At 51.0% G+C, this 19,277-nt stretch overlaps 2 protein-coding genes across 5 annotated transcripts in view; one reads left to right on the forward strand and one right to left on the reverse strand.

Moving 5' to 3' along the window:
• LOC106856259 (S-adenosyl-L-methionine-dependent tRNA 4-demethylwyosine synthase TYW1) overlaps nt 1–19,277 on the reverse strand; it is a 95,126-nt gene that overhangs the window by 22,197 nt on the left and 53,652 nt on the right. The gene's annotated exons all lie outside the window — the stretch shown is intronic.
• Nucleotides 11,237–14,820, forward strand: LOC148221523 (uncharacterized). Its single transcript, XM_088177097.1, is given in 3 exon segments — nt 11,237–11,677; nt 11,680–11,944; nt 14,681–14,820. Coding segments are annotated over 3 exon segments (846 nt in total).

Below are 19,277 nucleotides of genomic sequence, written 5' to 3' on the forward strand. Positions count from 1 at the left end.
TCTTGGATTTGCTTCCCCAGGCACAAAGCCTCCCCATCAGGTACAGGTGTTTTAGTGCTTCCAGCTGGATCCTCTGGCACTGGGGACTCTCACAGAGCCATGCAATGATTTATGTTGGAAAAGCCCTCAAGACATCGAGTCCAACCTTGACCCAGCACTGCCACGGCCACCACTGAGCCATGTTCCCAACTGCCACATGCACAGAGCTGTTAAACCCCTCCACCACCTCCCTGCACAGCCTGTTTCGGTATTTGACAACCTTTCCATGAAAAATTTTCCCCAATATCCACCCTGACCTCCCCTGGCCCAGCCTGAGGCCGTTCCCTCTCCTCCTGTCCCTGCTCCCTGGAGCAGACCCCGACCCCCCCGGCTGTCCCCTCCTGTCAGGGAGTTGTGGAGAAGATTCCCAGATCCTGGGAAGGCGGCACACAGCACTCCCAGAACTTCTCTGCTTGGAGTCATTCTTATTTGCCCTCTAAAGGCTGCTCTCCAAAGGAGTCACCAGTTACAAAAGGCCTCTCAACACAAGCACTTGGCCATGGAACAAATCCACTCCTCACTCCTCACATCCGCTTGTTTCCATCCTTCCCCTCCCCTTCATCTTCTACTGATGTTTTATTTTGTTTATTTTTGGAATTTATTTTTATTTATAGAGAAATTTTCCAGCAAATCTGCAGTTTGGATTAACTCCTTTGCTGTCCCTGCACACTGTGGAAATGGAAATGCTGATCCCAGGGTGGGCACAGGGGAGGGATTGGGATTCTGTCCCTGTGCTCAGGTGAGACCCCACCTGCAGAGCTGCCCCAGCCCTGGCCCAGCACAGGCAGGACCTGGAGCTGCTGGAGAGATGCAGAGGAGGCTCCAGGATGAGCAGAGGATGGAGCAGCTCTGCTGGGAGGAAAGGCTGGGAGAGCTGGGATTGTTCAGCTGGAGAGGAGAAGCTTTGGGCTGAGCTCAGTGTGACCTTGCAGGACCTGAAGGAGGTGCAAGAAAGATGGAGAGAGACTGGGGACAAGGGATGGAGGGACAGGAGCAGGAGAATGGAATTCCTCCCTGTGAGGGTGGGGAGGCCCTGGCAGAGGGTGCCCAGAGAAGCAACATTTTAGTCCTTCAGAGCCTCTGACTGCCACATCAGTGAAATCTGCCCTCATTATAAAAATCAAGGTACACTCACCTACCACTCATTCCTGTGTGTTCCACAGGAGGAAAAGTCATTTCTACATCTATTTGCTATGGAAACCTTCCAGAAAGGAAGAAGAAGAAATAACTAGAGGAGAAACAAATTAACACCAGGAGCATCTTCTTCCAAATATGTCAACAACTAAACCAGTTGACCTCTACCCATGGCATTTAAGCAGCTATTTAAAGTACAAGAAATTCTTGTGATTTGAATGGATTGGCAAAAGAAAGGTCAAGAGACAAGTAGGAAATCAACTGTTAATTACTGAAGAGAGCAGAACAGTAGAGGAGCTAATACGGGAAAATAAACATGGTGTTTGCACATAACAGGGGAAGAAGAAAGCAGAGGGAAAAGATCTAAGGAGGAAAATCTGCAGTGCACACACCCTGTCAGTCCTGTGGAATGATCAGATACCAATTAATGAGAACTGGCTCCCCAAAGGGCAGCTCCCAGTGGGGAACAAGTGCAGCAGCTTCAAGGCACCAGTAAATTCCAGTTTCTATTTAACATGACTGGTCCTGTCTCACAGCAGCTCCAACAAGGGCAGCACATCCTCCCAGGCAGGGAAGTGGGGCTTTCTCCCATTTAAATCTTATTTTACTACTCTCCAGCTCACATCCCAGCTCATTTAGAAGTTTAAGGTCAAAGACTTCATAAAACTAAATGTGCTATGAGTGAATTTAAAGGGCTTCTCCCCCTGGGGCAACAGTGACAAGGAATAACTGCAGCCTCTGTGTGTGCATCACTCCAACACCTGAACTAGCCCAAACATGGCTGGGCAGGGAAAGCAGGGAAGGAAACGGAAACTCTGCCAAAGGCAGACAGCAAATAGGTAGAAAAATCAGAAATTAATCTGGAGAAGCCTCTTTCCAGAGGGCAACATCTCTGCAGTGTTGTTGAGCAGAGAAACACTGGTAGAATGCACAGATCAAAATGAGTAATATCCCAAAACGTTATCTGGGAGCAATCCTTGCAGACTGCCAGCAGTACAAAAAGCCAGCCTGCTTTATTCATGGATTATTTGTATTTGTTGTACAATAGGGCCCCAGGAGATCCTCTCATAAACACAGCAAAACAAGAAATAAAGAGCTTAAGCAGTGAGAATTTAGCGATCTAAAGCATCAGGATATAAAAGCAGCCCGGGATGCTCCACACTCCGTGTTTCCAGGAAAAGCAGCTGGTACTGCACTCCAGCCATGAGGAGAACACAGAGGAAGAGGAGATCGTGTCAGAACAACCCTTCAGATGGGTGGCAGTGAAGGGTGTGGGCTCATGTCTGTGCACAGACCAGCCTGGCAGGAAGGGGCAGACCCAGGGGTCCCAAAAATGCAAATCAGTGGGGTGGGTCCAGCTCAGCCTCCTGCTCCTGAAACTTCTGAGGGCAAAGGAGGGCAGAAGGAGCCAGGGGAACCCCAGCCATTTCCCTTTGTGTAAATCCTCCTAAAATCCTTCCAGGCTGCCCCAGAAGCACTGCAGCCCTTCAGGGTCAGGACAGGACACCAGGGCAACACAGACTGACCAGGCTTAGGGGATAAGGAATCCTTCCACTGGGTGGCTCTGAGATCCTGCTCTCAGCTCCCCAGGGAATGGACACGGCCCCGAGGCTGCCAGAGCTCCAGGAGCTGCCAGAGATGCCCAGGGTGGGATTGTTGGGGGGTCTGTGCAGGGCCAGGGGCTGGATGATCCCTGTGGGTGCTTCCAGCTCACGACATTATGTGATTGCATGAAAAAGACCAAACCTTCTGTCTCAGGGTGTCTCATGCCCCAGTCCCACACCAGCAGTGCCCCGTGGCCAGAGCTCAGAGCTAGGATTGGGATCACCCTGCCAGGGACATGGCTCCTCCCCTGCAAAGGCTCAGCTGAACCCCTAGAGGAGTCCCCAGGCTGCTGCACCCCTGTCCCCCTCCAGCAGCTCCTGCTGGAACACACCAGGCATGGGGAAGCTCCCTGGTGCAGCCAGGAGAGCAATGGGACAGCTCCCATGGGACACTGCTCAGCCCAGAGTGCAGCTGACTCTGGAGCCTGTTCCCAAGGCAGGGACATTGTCCCTGAAGCCATCCTCACATCCTCCTAGGCCTGTCACATGTACCAATGGATGCCTGCTGCCTGTGCAGGCTTTGCTGCAGGCCCAGCCCCAGCCCGAGCCCAGGACACCTCAACAGAGGACTCACTTTGACAAAGTGCTCCCTTCCCACTCCAGTAACCATGAGGGATTGGGGCTGCTTCTTTTTTATCATTTCTTTTTAATTCCCTCCTCCTCAACATTTATCTTTTCCTAGATAAAATGTAATTACTCTTCATGAAACAGCTCAGGTCTAACCCCAGGAGGAAGAAGGAAGGGGGAACACATCACCTGCAGAGAGCAGGATGCTAGAGGGACACGGGCTTGGCTGGGGCAGGGGAACAGCCCCAAGAGGGGCCAGAGAAGCATCTCCCTTCTCTGGCCAGGGCAGGGAACCAGCTCCAAGGTCCTCACCCTGCATCCTGTCACTTGAACTCATTGTTTTGTTCAGACAGAGTAACAACATCCCCCTGTTTGGAAGTAAACAGAAATACATCCAGATTTTTGTTTCAGATGCTGGCTTAGGCTCAGGTATCCCGAACACTTACATGCATTTCTTAGGTACAGATAAAATTATTTTATGGCCATTTCATCCACAGACTCCTCTACAGAAATCTCTATTTTTGAAGCTAATGAATCTCAACATTCTCAAAAGAAACACAGCACAGCTGGATGGAAAAAGCACTCTTGGGGGAGGAAATGATGGTGCAAACTCTAAACAGAACCTGCCCTTTATTTCACACAACTTCACACCCCTTCGCCAGCACTGGATGAGGAGCAGGAACTACTTCAAAGGCAGCTCCTTTGATCAGGATTTTCTTCCTCTCTTCAAGGAAAGGCTCCACTTGCAAATTCCCTTCATGACACATTCTCAGAGCTTCTGAGCTGGCAGGAGCCGTTCTGATGGTGGCACAAACCAGTCCAAAGGAGGGTGGTGAATGCAGCCCGAGCTCGGAGCTGCCCCTTCCCAGCCCCCAAGCTCAGCCCGTCCCCATGCCCGGGTTATGCAACAGCTCCTGTGCGAGCCAGCGCTGGATAAAGATATCAAAGCAATTTCCACACTTGGAAAGGACTTGTCACAGGAATGTGGATCGGGAAAAAAAAGCCCCTGCAGCCAAATCTCTTCCCCACAGCCAGTAAGAAGCTGCTTTATGCAGAAACCTCACCAGGGAGTAAAGATCCAAAACACAGCCTGAGGAAATCTCAGATCCCAACATCGCCCAGATTCCACAGCTTTCCAAATCCTGACAGCTCAGCCCAGAGACAGAGTCCCTCTAAAGGACTGGAGGTCACTCCTGCCTCTCCAAAACTCAGCTCTGCTGAGCTCCCAGGAGCTCTGCAGATCACAGAATCCTGGAATGATTAAGGTTGGGGGGATGTTAAAGTGCATCTCATTCCACCCCTGCCATGGCAGGGACACCTTCCACTGTCCCAGGCTGCTCCAAGCCCCAGTGTCCAACCTGGCCTTGGGCACTGCCAGGGATCCAGGGGCAGCCACAGCTGCTCTGGGCACCCTGTGCCAGGGCCTGCCCACCCTCACAGGAACAATTCCTGCCCAATATCCCACCCATCCCTGCCCTCTGGCAGTGGAAGCCATTCCCTGTGTCCTGGCCCTCCATCCCTTGTCCCCAGTCCCTCTCCAGCTCTCCTGGAGCCCCTTTAGTCCCTGGCAGGGGCTCTGAGCTCTCCCTGGATCCTTCTCCTCTCCAGGTGAGCACCCCCAGGTCTCCCAGCCTGGCTCCAGAGGTGTCCCAGCTCTGGGAGCAGCTCTGTGGCTTCCTCAGGACTCTGTAGGACCCATCACACTATCAGGGAAGGCTCAGTGTCCTTGGAAGGATGCAGATGAACTCATTCTTCTGGCCACCAGGAGCCTCCCTCCCCACGGGCCCCTCTTTGCCATGGGTCCACCTATCACCGGAGCTGCCACCCCCTGGGACAGTCCCTGCAGGGCTGGGGAGGGCTCAGCTGAGCACCCTGCACAGCACAGCAGTGACTCTTCCCTTCCCAGCCGAGCTCAGCACAGGGCACAGAAGTTTTCAGCTTCCTTTTCTCAGGCAAATGATCATTAAAGCACACCCTGAGCAGGCTCTGCTGCGTAGGAACCCACAAAAACACCGTGCATTGTTCCAGCAGCTGCTATTAATACCCAGAGAGCAAGTGCAGCCTTTGTCTCCAGCGCTAAAAAGGTGCTCGTTAGCATAGGCTAATTAACACATTAAGTGTGCTGTGAAACCCCAGCAAAGCTCAGAGCAGGGGTTTCAGTGCTGGAGAAGTCAGTGCTCAACACAGGCTCAGCTCCAGAGCCCTGGGCTTCACCCACGACCTTCCAGCTGTCCCCAGCATGGGGACAAAGCCACCCTCATCACTGTCACCCTCTTGTTGGAGCTTGCCCAACATTTCAGCTCAGATCCTGTCTGGATGTGGGGAAAAGCAAAACCAAAGTACTGATACTCAAGTCCTTGGGGATGCGGATTTGCCACGATTCTGGAGTTTCTGAAGGTTCACAACCTGGAGATGGATCACTGGGCCCTGTGTTTTCCTGCCTGCAGGGAACCAAAAGTTACTGTAAACTCTGAGCTTAACTGGAATTGAGACATTTCTAATTTTGAGAATCGGCCTTGAGTTTTCAGTCACACTACACTTCCAAAAGTGAGATTTTCTTTGGATTTGGATAAACCAAGTTTATTAATGCATAAAACCATCAGAAAATAATTTGTTGCATGGGTATAACAAAAATGTCAAATATAGGTATTCAAAGTAGGGCTCAGAAATTACCCAAGATTTGTGGTTTTGGATATGTCTAAGCACAAAAATACCTCTTTAAGTGCTCAATTTTTCTCAGCTCAGATTTAAAAACTTCCCTCAAAGCAGATGGAGTGGGTGGCACCTCTGCCCATGGCTGGGAGGTGGAAAGGGATGTTCTTTAAAGTCTTTCCAACCCAACCCATGCCATGATTCTGTGATCTGAGTGCTAATGCCAAAGAAACTGTGATGTTTCTAAAAAATAACCCCCGACTTATTAAAAAATCAAACATAAACTCCAATCCAAAACACAAACCTGGCACTACTTTTCTATTCAAAAGCCATTCCTGCTCCTTCTGAGGGAATCAGGAAAAAAAAAATAATTAGAAAATCAGGAAAATTAGAATTACAAGGTGATGTCCACCATTTGTCCATGATGACAACTGGTCCTGCACCTTGTCTTGAACCTGGAGCCCAAGGCAGTCCCTTTACAGCAGTTTTTAATTCTTTCAGCTTTAATATAAATGTGTGAGAACCAAAATTGTCTCTCTGAAGTATAATTATGGTGAGGAGCCAAGCCTGATCTCCATATGAAATTCCTTGTTCTTCCAAGGCCTTGAAGATAAGATGAAAACTGTCCTGAATAATAATTAGGAAAACAGCAAAGTTGGGCTTTTGGTCTGCATCAGGGTTTTTATCACCCAACACCACTGCCCTGGTGTCCCCCACAGCTCTGAAATCCTGCCTGGAAAGAACAAGAAAGTCCTGCAGTGAGATGAACTCATCAGTACAAGTTCTCAAGCTGGAATTTTACACCAGAAAAGCCCCTGGAGCCTCTGCACAGCCCTGCTGATGTGTGAAGAACAGGAATGAGGGATCAGGAATGGAAACCAAGGAGGGAAAAAACACCCAAGTTCCCTCCCCTCCACACTCACTCTTCCTGTACTTGCTTGTAATCTGCTTTTGCTTCACACTTCAGCAGAAATTAATCAGATTATTGAAAAATCTCTAGAAATAAAACAAAGTACAGCAACAGCTTTGTTTTGAGAACTGAAAATCTTGTTCTTAAGTAAATCCAAACCATGACTGTTCCTTATCCATTTTACATGGACTCAGTTTTAACACACTTACCCTTGGAAATCAGCACCAACAACATTCCAGTGATTATTTCTTTCTTTTCCGTATTTCCAGTGCAGTTTCAAGGAATCATGTAAAATTTATATCCAGGGAAAAAGAAGCCCAATGCAAAGGGACTTAAAATAGAACAGCACGAAAACAGATCCTATCAAATCAGCAGCAAAACCGACTTTAAGCTTGCTGTTAAACAGGCTGAGATGGTTCTTTTCCCAGGAAAAGGTGGATGGTTAACTCCAAAGAGGCAGGAGAGGCACCAGCAGGAGCCTGGGGGTGCTGCCCCCCGCTCTGTGCCACAAGGACAGCACTGCCAGGCTCCAGCCTGGGCAGGAGGGGGGACAAAAACAAAAACCCCTTCCAGCAGCAGAAAAGCTGCAGTGAGCTCCAGTCCCTGTGCTTTCACAGCCTGACAGGAATGCTGCTGTGAAGGCTCCAGGACAGGCAGGATCAGGACCTTTCTGTGCCTGGCTTGGAGCAGCAGCTGCTGCAGCAGCAGGGACCTGCCAGGCACATCCCAGGGGACACGGCCTTGTCCTGCCCCAGCTGCTGCTCTGCCCCATGACAGGAGCTCAGCCAGCCCTGGCCTTGGCTCCAGCCCATCCCTCCCTTCCCTCAGAGCTGCTGGCTCCAGAGAATCCCCAGCTCCTTCGCCCTGACCACAGGGATGGCTCCTCCTCTCCTGCCCTGGGACAGACCCTGCTGAAGGGCACGGGGTGGGGGACAAAGACCGGGGTCAGGGGGGGAAAAGCCTTCCAAGGTCGAGCTCAGCCCTTCCCCAGCACTGCCAAGGCCACCAGGGACCATGTCCCCAAGTGCCACATCCTCAGGGCTGTTCAACACATGCTTGTGTCTGCTCAGGTGTGGGAAAGAAGAGGCTTCAGAGGGGAAGAGCTGAAGGCAAAATCTGGGATTATCCCCAGCCTCCTCTCCTTTCACTCCCCAGAATGTCCCAGACACAGCTCCACAGCCACATCCTCATGCTCCATGACCTGGGGTCTCAGGCTTGGCTCCTTGGCCAGGATGAGGGAGGCCCTCGTGGTCTCAGAGAGGCACCATGGCAAAGCTGTCACCTCAGGGCACAGTCAGACCTCAGCAGTGCAGGGAAGGCAGGAGAAGGAAAATATTAAAGAATAAACTACAAGGGAGCTCCAAAGAAGAGGCTGGAGCTTGTCTAGGGAAGGGTCTGGAGCCCCAGGAGAGGCTGAGGGAGCTGGAAAGGGGCTCAGCCTGGAGAAAAGGAGGCTCAGGGGGGCCCTTGTGGCTCTGCACAACTCCCTGACAGGAGGGGACAGCCGAGGGGGTCGGGCTGTGCTCCAGGGAACAGGGAGAGGAGGAGAGGGAACGGCCTCAGGCTGGGCCAGGGGAGGTCAGGGTGGACACTGGAGAAATTTCTTCACTGAATCGATGGTCAGGCCCTGGCACAGCTGCCAGGGAGGTGGTGGAGTCCTCATCCCTGGAGGGGTTCAAAATACGAGTGGATGTGGGGACAGGGTCAGTGGTGGCTTGGGCAGTGCTGGAGGAATGGTTGGACTCAGGACCCCGGAGGCTCTTCCAGCCTCAGTGATTGTGTGGCAGGAAGGAGGTGGCCTCTAACAACAACACATCAGTGTCTGCACACACAGACAGGAAAGTCCAGGAAGAGCCTGAGAGTGGCATTTGCACAGGCAAAAAGGAAATGGGGGAGAAAAGCAGCTCCAAAAGAGCAGCTCAAAGCCAGCCCCACTTCAGGCCAAGGCTGTGGCTGAGGCAGGAACTGAACATTCCCAGAGTCACTGCCCATGCAGGGCAGGAGCCCAGCCTGCCCCACCACACTGCCAGCTGCTCAGCAGTTTAAACCATCCCAATTATTTACACACCCAGCCAAAGACTTGGATGCTTCCTCACAGATCTCTGTAGTTGGAAATCTCAGCCAGGAAAACAACTTCCCACTGAGATCTCCCAGGGGCCTGAAAGAATATTCCTCAAAATTGCTGTTTTGCTCAGCAATAGGGGATACAGGACAGGAGAATAAACTGTATTTTAAATAACCCAGTAGTACTGAAGGACTGCATGATCAGCCTGGAGGAGGGAAAGTTTTGGGATGACCCATTTGTGGCCTCCCATTACCTGAAGGATTCCACAGGAAGGATGGTGAGGGGCTTTGGACAAGGGCCTGGAGTGCCAGGACAGGGGGAATGGCTCCCCACTGCCAGAGGGCAGGGTGAGATGGGATATTGGGAAGGAATTGTTCCTGTGAAGCCAGCACAGACAGGAGCTCAGCCACAGCCTGGGAAGGGGTGACTGTATTTATGGGAATAGTGACACTGGTTATCCTGGGAAATAACAAACCAGCAATGCAACTTCCAGCAATGAAAGCAAAGATTAAGCTGCCATAAAAACATAATTACCTCGTTAAAAAACGCTCTTGCAGGCTGTGAAGCAAATGATTTATATTTTTCTTCTGGGTTTTGTCCAAATCATCTAAAAATAGATCTGAAAGCCCCACCAGGATTGCTGAAAATCCTGCCTAGTTCACAAGAAGCAGTGTAAACAAAGAGTCTGACATAAATTTCTCTTATTGATTAAGCAATGCTTGAAAACCCAGTGCTCTTGTAAAGCCTTAATTCAAGAGCTGGGCTCTAAATGAACAATTATGGGCTTTAAACATTTTTTTAAGTGTCCATTCTGGTAAACAGGTGAGCTTGAGCTGGGGCTGAGAGAACTCCTGCAGATGCTGGAGCAGAGCAGGGGAATGATAAAAATCCCAACAAAGGATTTTAGTCAAGTCCTGAGTGTCTGTGGATTCACAGTGCAAAGTGTGCTCCACCTGAGGAGCCTGCCCAGGGAATACCTGAAATTCCAAAACCTCAAATTACAGCATTCTTTTAGAGACCCAGTGTCCATGAAATGCCTTCAGATCCTGCTGCTTCCACAGCAAGCTGGACTCAGCCCAGAGAGAGATCGGAGTCCCCAGGATTGTTAAGCAAATTCCAGCCCTGAGCTAGAAGGACATAAAAGCAATGATGCAAACACACACACATTGTACAGCTCTGTAAACAGTTGTTTTCTATTATTTGTAATTATTACAGATCATTGACTCTCCAGTTCCAGGGCTCATCACCCCCAAACACTCCAGACCTGCTGGGTTTAGCACTAAGCTGGGTTTAGCACTGAGCACTTACAGAGATCGTTTGCACTGCATCTCTTTTGGTTCTTGCACCAAACAAGTCTTTGTCCACCTTGTCCTTGTCTGTGTGAAAGTTCCTCTCTCTCCTTTTAGAAGCCCTCTTTGGGCTCTGGAAGGGGCTCTAAGGTCTCCCCAGAGGCTTCCCTTCTCCAGGTGAACATCCCCAGCTCTCCCAGCCTGGCTCCAGCCCTTGGAGCATCTCCATGGCCTCCCCAGACCTGCTCCAACAGGTTCACATCTTCCCTGGTGAATTCTATGAATTACCACGTTGGAATCAGCATTATATGAATTCCTGGGAATTCAGTGAAAGATGCCCCAGCAGCTTTGCAGCTTCAGAGGAGACTCTGAATTCCTGTGCTGCAGTTCCTGAATTCCTCCCATTGCCAAATCAAACAGCAGTTTCATCCAAGGAGAACACACAGGACCTGGCTTCCAAGTGCACAACCTGCAAGTCAACAACCTCCAGAGGGGTCACTGGAGCAGCCATGGAAACCAGGGATGGGCCACTTGGTCTGGGAGGTCACAGACAGCACTCAAAGCCACCAGCACCCAGCTCCCCATGGCCTGGGGGGGGTGGACAGGAAGAGGGCCAAGGCACCCATATCCTCATGGAACAAGGGAAGCAGCATTCTTTGGCATAAGCCTGTTTATTGCCCAAAGTCACCCTGGCAAAGGAAGTTTGGGGTCTCTGTGACCCAAAGGAGCTGAGCTGGGAACTGAGGGAGAAGCTGAGCAAGCACTGAAGGCACAGCCATGCCCTGGGCTCTGCTGCCAATTCCTGCTGCAGGATCCTGCATGTCCAAACTAAATCAGGTCTGGTCCCCTTGGAGCCAAGCACATGGGTGTCACCCTGGGGCAGGAGACCCTCCCCAAGCCACCCATCAGACACATGGCAATGAACAGCCCTGGGCACGCTGTCCGTGTGTCCATATGTCCACGTGTCCATATGTCCATGTGTCCATGTGTCCACGTGTCCATATGTCCATGTGTCCATATGTCCATGTGTCCGTGTGTCCCTGTGTCCATGTGTCCACGTGTCCATATGCCCATGTGTCCATATGTCCAAGTGTCCATGTGTCCACATGTCCATATGTCTGTGTGTCCATATGTCCATGTGTCCGTGTGTCCATATGTCCACGTGTCCATATGTCCATGTGTCCATGTGTCCATATGTCCATGTGTCCATATGTCCGTGTGTCCATGTGTCCCCATGTCCATATGTCCATGTGTCCGTGTGTCCATATGTCCACGTATCCATGTGTCCATATGTCCACGTGTCCATGTGTTCATATGTCCATGTGTCCGTGTGTCCATGTGTCCATGTGTCCACATGTCCATATGTCCACGTGTCCATGTGTCCATATGTCCGTGTGTCCCTGTGTCCACATGTCCATATGTCCATGTGTCCGTGTGTCCATATGTCCATGTGTCCATATGTCCACGTGTCCATGTGTTCATATGTCCATGTGTCCATGTGTCCATGTGTCCATATGTCCATGTGTCCGTGTGTCCATGTGTCCATGTGTCCACGTGTCCATGTGTCCACATGTCCATATGTCCACGTGTCCATGTGTCCATATGTCCGTGTGTCCCTGTGTCCACATGTCCCTATGTCCATGTGTCCGTGTGTCCATATGTCCATGTGTCCATATGTCCACGTGTCCGTGTGTTCATATGTCCATGTGTCCGTGTGTCCATATGTCCATGTGTCCGTGTGTCCATGTGTCCATATGTCCATGTGTCCATGTGTCCATATGTCCACGTGTCCATGTGTTCGTGTGTCCATGTGTCCGTGTGTCCATGTGTCCATATGTCCACGTGTTCATATGTCCATATGTCCGTGTGTCCAGTGTAAGCCTGTGTCAGTGCAAGCCTGGGTCCAGCATTCCAGCCCTGCCATCCAAGCTCTCCTGCACACAGCCCATCACACCCACCCTTCAGGAAAGGATTTCTCCCCCTCCAAAGCAATGTCTTTCTGATTTTGCATTTCCCAAACCCAGGAGTGTGTTCCCACCATAACCACGTTCCCAGAAAATGTCTTTCCTTGCTTGCAGTGCTTCTGTCTCAGTTATGCACTTCCCATCCCAGATGAGCAAACACATCACTCCTACAGATGCTTTGTCAACTTGTCTTTCCTGAAATGTCAAATGCAAGATCCAAAGGAATGGATTCACTGAACCCAATAAATGTTTCTCAGCTAACTCCTTGTGTGAGAGCTGTTGGTGATGGGTCAGTGAGGACAGGAATCCAGAGTTAATGCATTTAGAACTCGAGTATTGTGCCCTGCCCAGGCCCAATCTGTGCCATTCAGCACAGTTAGCTCAGCTTTATGGGTTGAAATAAAACCTTGGTTGAAAGCAAAGTGCAGCCCCAAGTTTCCCTTGTTGCCACAAATAGAATTTTAGGGTTGTTCTTTCCTTCTGGAGAGTTCCCATAAAAGCACACACAGGTTCAGCCTCCTCAGGAGGCCTGTCCATGAAAACTGCTCTAGTTCACAACCAGAGAACAAAAATGTGACCAAATGTCCCCAAGGCCACAGAGACTGCTGGGGAAGCTGGGAGCTCCCAGAGCCAAGCCCAGGGAAGGGCACAGCCCTTGGCTGGTGGTTGGGTAATAAATAACCTGGAAGGGGAACAGAGACTGGTTTGAACCAAGCTCCCTAAAAGTAAAAGCCAAGACTGGCATCTCTCAGGCAGCTTCTAGAAGAGCTCAAGGCAAAGGAGAATGCTCTCTAAGAGAGGGGAAGAATTGTAAATGTTCCCTGAGTGTTCAGCAGCACGACAGCTGGGCAAGCTGGAGAATGTCTGCTGCCTGAGGAGGGAAGGGATGAACGCAGCTGGAAGGGGAGGAATAGGAGGGCCCTGTTACTCCCACTGCCCAAGGCCATGGGAGGGGGCAGGGGTGCCCTGTCCCAACCTCGAGGTGGCACTGGGCACCCTCTGCAGCCAGGGCCAGGAGCAAACAGCACCAGGCCAGGCAGGAATGAGCAGAGGGGCTTCACCTGGGATCATGGACTGAGAGAACACGGATTCCACCCTCTACCTGTGCCTCCAGCTCCTGGGTGGCCACAAAACCCTCCCTTCCCCCAGCCTCACTCTGCCTCCCCAACACATCCAGGACAGCAGCAGCTGGAATAACACATCCCTTTGACTAGAGCTGTGTTATGAACACTTCCCCCCTTCTTTGCCTGCAAGCAAACCAGGAGGGACTCACACAGCCAGAGAAATGAGATTTCACTCCCTCAGCAGCCAAGCATCTTGCTGAAGCCTGGTTTGGATTGCTGTGAGGACACTGAGGGGACAGGATGGATTTCAGAAGCAATAACTCCCTATTAACATCATACCTGTGTCACACTCCTCAGGCTGCATTGCCAAAGGCTTTCACTACAAGTCTCATTAGCAATCCCATTAAAACAAGAACACAGCTGGTGAGAGCATTTACTGTGCAGAAGAGTCAAATTCTTCTAAATTTATAGTGGCAAAATTGATTACTGGTTCTAACATCTGTTGCAGAATTTACATTTAAATTCTCCTTAAAAAGTCCCTCAGCTCAGAAACATCAGACATGGCTCCCCTCCCTCAGGAGGCATATAAATCATCTCCCTGCAAATCAAATGTGTCTTTTCATAAAAACAATTGTTCCTGTCATTTATTACATAATAATCAGCACTAAAACCTGCTGAGGATGTAACTCAATGTATTCACGCTGTTTGTAATCACACAAAAACAAGGGTAACTTGGAAGACAGGATAGTGTTGGGAAAAACAAAAAGAGTCAAGTAAATAGCAGCAGATGCAAGGCTGGGAATGTTTAAATATCAAACTGGTCTCTTCATTACCCAAGAATGTAACAGGAGCTACCTGTGAGCAGTGTGAAAATGCAGACCTGGAGACAGTAATGGGAGATGGTTTTATATCTTGTGCCTTCCCCTGGATAAACCATTTCTAGCACCTGCCAGCAAGGAATATCCAGCCACCAAACCCAGGCACTGCCAGTGTGTGATATCCTAGCACAGACAGAGGGAACCATTTCCCTTCTTGATCTTTTTATTAATAAAGAAAAAAACCTAGATGACTGCTCCACCTCTCCCAGCGAGCCCTGACCCTGGTTCTCCAGGATATCCTAATCCCCTTGAAGCAGAAAAAGAGTGAGGGCAAGGTTAGATCCCAGATCTGCAGCAGTGTCATGTGTGCTGTCCAAAGGCACAGTCTGAGCTCCTGGCAGTGCCAATGAGCTGCCTCCTTTGCTTTGTGACCCTCCTGGAAGGACAAGGACAAGGTTCTGCTCCATCATCAGTTCCCACACTGCCACACCATCCCATTAACCTGCAGGGCTCATTCCTGCTCTGTGCATGGCTCCAGTCTGTTTGAGAGAACATTGGCACCTGGTCCCTGCAGGTCCCAGCAGCTCTGGCAGCACAGCAAGTCCTGCCAGGCCAACCCATGCACAGGACAGGATTCATCACAAGGAACTCAAGGAGGTACAGACAGAGGAGGTGACACCACGCCAGGGCTGGAAGATGTTCATCAGATCATGAGTGACAGCAGGGGCCTTCAGCCCAGAGCTCAACAAGCCCATGGATACCCATGGACGAGCAGCCACTCGTTCAAGAGCTGTTTTGCTTACCCCAGGTCAGGAGGAGCATTCCCAGCAGGGCAGGGAGGGATCCTGCCCCTGTGCCCAGCCCTGGTGAGGCACCTCTGGAGTGCTGTGTCCAGCTCTGGATCCTCAGCACAGCAGGGGACAGGGAGCTCCTGGAGCGGGGCCAGCACAGGCTGTGAGGATGAGGAGGGCCTGGAGCATCTCGGTGCCCAGGAAAGGCTGAGGGAGCTGGGGCTGTTCAGGCTGGAGAGGAGCCCCAGCTGAGAGGGACCCTCAGCCCTGGGTGTCCCTGTGTGCAGGGAGGGCCAGAGCAGGGCCCAGGCTCTGCTCCAGGGCCCAGCAGTGGCACCAGAGGAACGGGCAGGGACTGAGCCCAGCAATTGCCCCTGCACAGGAGGCAGAACTTCTGCCCTGGGCAGTGCCCAACCTGAACAGGCTGCCCAGGGAGGGGCTGGAGTGTCCCTCAGCGGGGATATTCCAGAGCCACATGGACACAATCCTGTGCCCTGTGCTCTGGGATGGCCCTGCCTGAGCAGGGAGGTGGCACCAGTGACCCTCTGTGCTCCCTTCCAGCCTGGCCCAGCCTGGGATTCTGTGAAGGCAAAAAGCCCCCTCAGAGCTGCTGCCAAGGGATGTGAACCAAAAATAGGACATGTGCTGCTCTGTCCATCACCATCTTCTATCCAGATGTTTCCATAGTGTTTGGGTACAAATCCATAAGCATTTTATCACACTGGGTCACTGCATCCCCATTCCATTTCTCAGCAGGGGATCCCCATTGGTCCCAGCCAACATCCCTTTTGCTTGCAAAAGCACTCAGTGATTTATGGACTACAACCAGGACAAATTCCCAGAGTTTCTCAGCCTGCAGAACTTGGTCCAGTCACCCTGAGGGAAACAGAGCCCAAACCAAACGCCACAGGATCCTGTATCTGACTGGGGGGAATGAGAGGTCACAGACCATGGATCGTTTTCTTGTTCAGCACATCTGGTTAAAGGTATTTTGGAAAAAAAGCATCAGGTTGATACTAAAATCTCCAGGGATGGAAAATCTCCCCCTTCCCTCCTGAGCTGGACCCTCACCACTGGTTTGCAAGCCATTCCTCATTGGACATGGATTAGGAAGCAACAATGGCTGGAAGAAACATCTTTGAGCAGAGATTTCTCATCCTGATGATGAGGTAAGGATTCACATTCTCAGTGCCTCCAGGCACTTGTCTATCAAGCCAAGTCACCTCTCAATCACTCTCACAAACTCAAGGCTGTCAGAGGGTGAGGCTCCAAAACTCAAATGTGGTATTTGGGAAGGCACAGTCTAAATTGCACATGCTCATGCCTTTCCTTTTCCTCTCCACTTAATTTCAGGGGTAGAGGACTCAGGACAAGAAACAAAGGAGCCTTTGGGAGTCCACCTGCTGTTTAAACTCCTCTCTCAAAAAGTGCTTCTCAGCACAGAAAATTTAACATGAATATCCTTTCAATGAGAGCAGCTCTAGAAAGGATCAAACTTGCTCCAAGTAGCAGTGGACAAAGGGGGGGGAGTTCATGTTGTTTGCTGCAGAGAGAAATGGCACAAAAGCTTTTTATCTTTTATTCCCGGGCTTCCTTTGAAAATGGATGTACCAACTAATCCCAGACATGTTGGATGAGGCTGTCAGATAATACTGGGAAAAATTTGTTATTAAATTCACTCTTTTACTGAGGCTCGAGAACTCTGTGCAGAAGGTCAGTTAAAAGCATTAAATCCATTATCAGCCTAACTGGGCCAGGCTGGATGGGGCCTGGAGCAGCCTGGGCTGGTGGAAGGGGTCCTTGTGGGTTGGAATGAGGTGAGTTTAAGGTCCCTTCCAACCCAAACCATTCCAGGATTCTGAGGTTCTATAACCACCTCTGGGACAAGAGGTTTGAAGCCCATCTTTGCCTAAGCCCTCCCATATTTAACAAGATCTGGGCTTTGGCTGGAGGAAAGAGAACAGCCAAGACAAATATCCTCTTTCCTTTCTTACCTAAAACCATGTCCTTCTCTCTTCCTTTCTCTCACTTCTCAGTCTGGAGTACCAAACCAGAGGATTACTTTGCCACCCACCATCCATCCCTGCAGCCCCAGGCAGGGAGCAGGGAGAGAGCAGGACCAGCACATCCCAAACCCCAGGAGGGTGAGCACGGCAGGTACAACTTGTGTTCCTATAAAGCTCCCTTTGCCCACGTTTATTTTTCAGTGTGCCCAGCTCAAAGCTGCCCATGACTGCCCAGCAGTGACTCAGATGAGCTGCAGTGCCAGCTCCTCTCATCCTCAGACTGAATCAGCCTGGAAAGTTTGTCAGGCACTGGGAAAAACTGGGACTTGCATTTGTTTCCAGATAAATTAACATCACTTCCCAACACAATGCAGCAGCCTGGAAAAGGGCCCGTATTTCCGAGGAATTCACAGGTGCTTTAGCTGCCAGCACCTCCCATATTTCACAGTCCCACAGAACAAGTCCTGCGAGCTCAGGGCAGGGCAGCTGAGAGGGGAACAGAGAGGTGCTGCTGCCCAGGAGGACTCAGAGGTTTTGGGTACCAGAATCCCGTGGTCGATCAGTGCAGGGATTGTCCCCTGTGCTGGCACTGCTGAGACACCTCCAATCCGGAGTCAGTCCTGGGCCCCTCAGGACAGGACAGACCCTGAGGGGCTGGAGCGTGTCCAGGGAAGGGAACAGAGCTGGGAAGGGTCTGGAGCCCCAGGAGAGGCTGAGGGAGCTGGGAAGGGGCTCAGCCTGGAGAAAAGGAGGCTCAGGGGGGCCCTTGTGGCTCTGCACAACTCCCTGACAGGAGGGGACAGCCGGGGGGGTCGGGCTGTGCTCCAGGGAACAGGGGACAAAGAGAAATGGCCTCAGGCTGTGCCAAGGGAGACTTAGGCTGGATATTAGGGAAAAATTCTTCATGGAAAGAGTGGTCAGGCCCTGGCTGTCCAGGGAGGTTTGGAGTCCCCATCCCTGGAGGTGCCCGAGGAAGGCCTGGAAGTGGCAGTCAGTGCTCTGGGCTGGGGACAAGGTGGGGATCAGGCACAGCTTGGACTCCATGGTCTGGGAGGGATTTTCCAACCTCAGCGATTCTGGGATGAAAAGAAAACCAACAACCAGCAGCTTCCCCAAGAGCTCCTGCTGTCCCCATGTGTGATGCTGCCTCGTGCAGCTGAGCAGGGCTGGCAGAGCAGGGCTTCACCAACTGGAACAACCATTAACTGGCACTTGTGTTATCGTGTTTCAAGGACCCTTCAAAGTGCAGTTGCTTGGAGGAGAAAATGCACCTGCTAGTGGAGCTGCTTTCTCCTCTCCTCTTCACCTTGACCAGGGTATTTTTAGCTGTATGGACAGACTTGCCAATACTTTCACCTTCAATTGTTTGCAAGGAAACTTCTGACAACTCCCAGTAATGAACACTCAGGGTCAAGAGGGGCAGCAGTAAAGAAATGATAGGCAAAAGCAACTTCCCAAAAGGCTTTTTCAGTATTTTGTGCCTTCAGTACTTTAGCTCTCCTTCTTCCCACATATTTCCCTGCTCACAGAGAATTCAGTTTGCACTTGATTTCAACACCCTGAGAGTTTGGCCTGAGGTTCTGCACAAGAGAGCTGTAGCTCCACACACAAAGCACCTGACCACGCTGCCCATGTGCCTTTGCAGCAGAAAGTGCCACTCAATTCCTCTGAGTCTCACAGATCCTCTAATCTAAGTTCATTTGGCAGAGAATGGTCCAACACTGTCATCTGAGAAGGCAGGAAAACTCATTATTCCAACAAAACCTCATTATTCAAAGGCAAGACTCTCTGTCGGCTGTTCATCCCAGCAGGTAATGTGTCAACATCTGCCACATCAGTAAACACAGCCCTGGCTTCCATCAGAGCCCAGGAGCAGCAACAAGATAGGCAGAGGCTTGTGAGGCACTGTTCTTACCCATTCATGTGCTGCTGGGCCCAGGAGTGCTCCATGAATTACTCCAAAACTCCCCTGGCACACAGAGCCGGAGCTGGCACCACCCCAGGGCCCCAGGCCACTGCTCAGCTGAGTCCAACCCACACAGGGCAAAGGCCCCCCCTGCTGCTATGCTCAGATCCCCTGGGTCAGGTGAATCTTCCAGAAAAAAAGCAGATTTCTCTGGAACAGGAGGGTGTCAGAGCTACCCAACTCCAGCACACACATTTTAATGTCCTTTATGTGCTGCCATTTCAAGAGAGCCTCTGAGAACCAGAGCAAAGGAACACAAGGGATTTACAACTCTTCCCTGAATTTCCAGCATTCCTTCAGCAGCCTGCTTTTAGTATAGCCCCTTTGTCAGGAAATCTATTCTTTATAATCTCTTCATCCCTCACAGCACCTTTTATTCACAGCATTTACTGCCCCATTTGACACACA

This window comes from Sturnus vulgaris, chromosome 21 (genome assembly GCF_052056855.1).
Source record: "Sturnus vulgaris isolate bStuVul1 chromosome 21, bStuVul1.hap1, whole genome shotgun sequence".
Lineage (NCBI taxonomy): Eukaryota > Metazoa > Chordata > Aves > Passeriformes > Sturnidae > Sturnus > Sturnus vulgaris.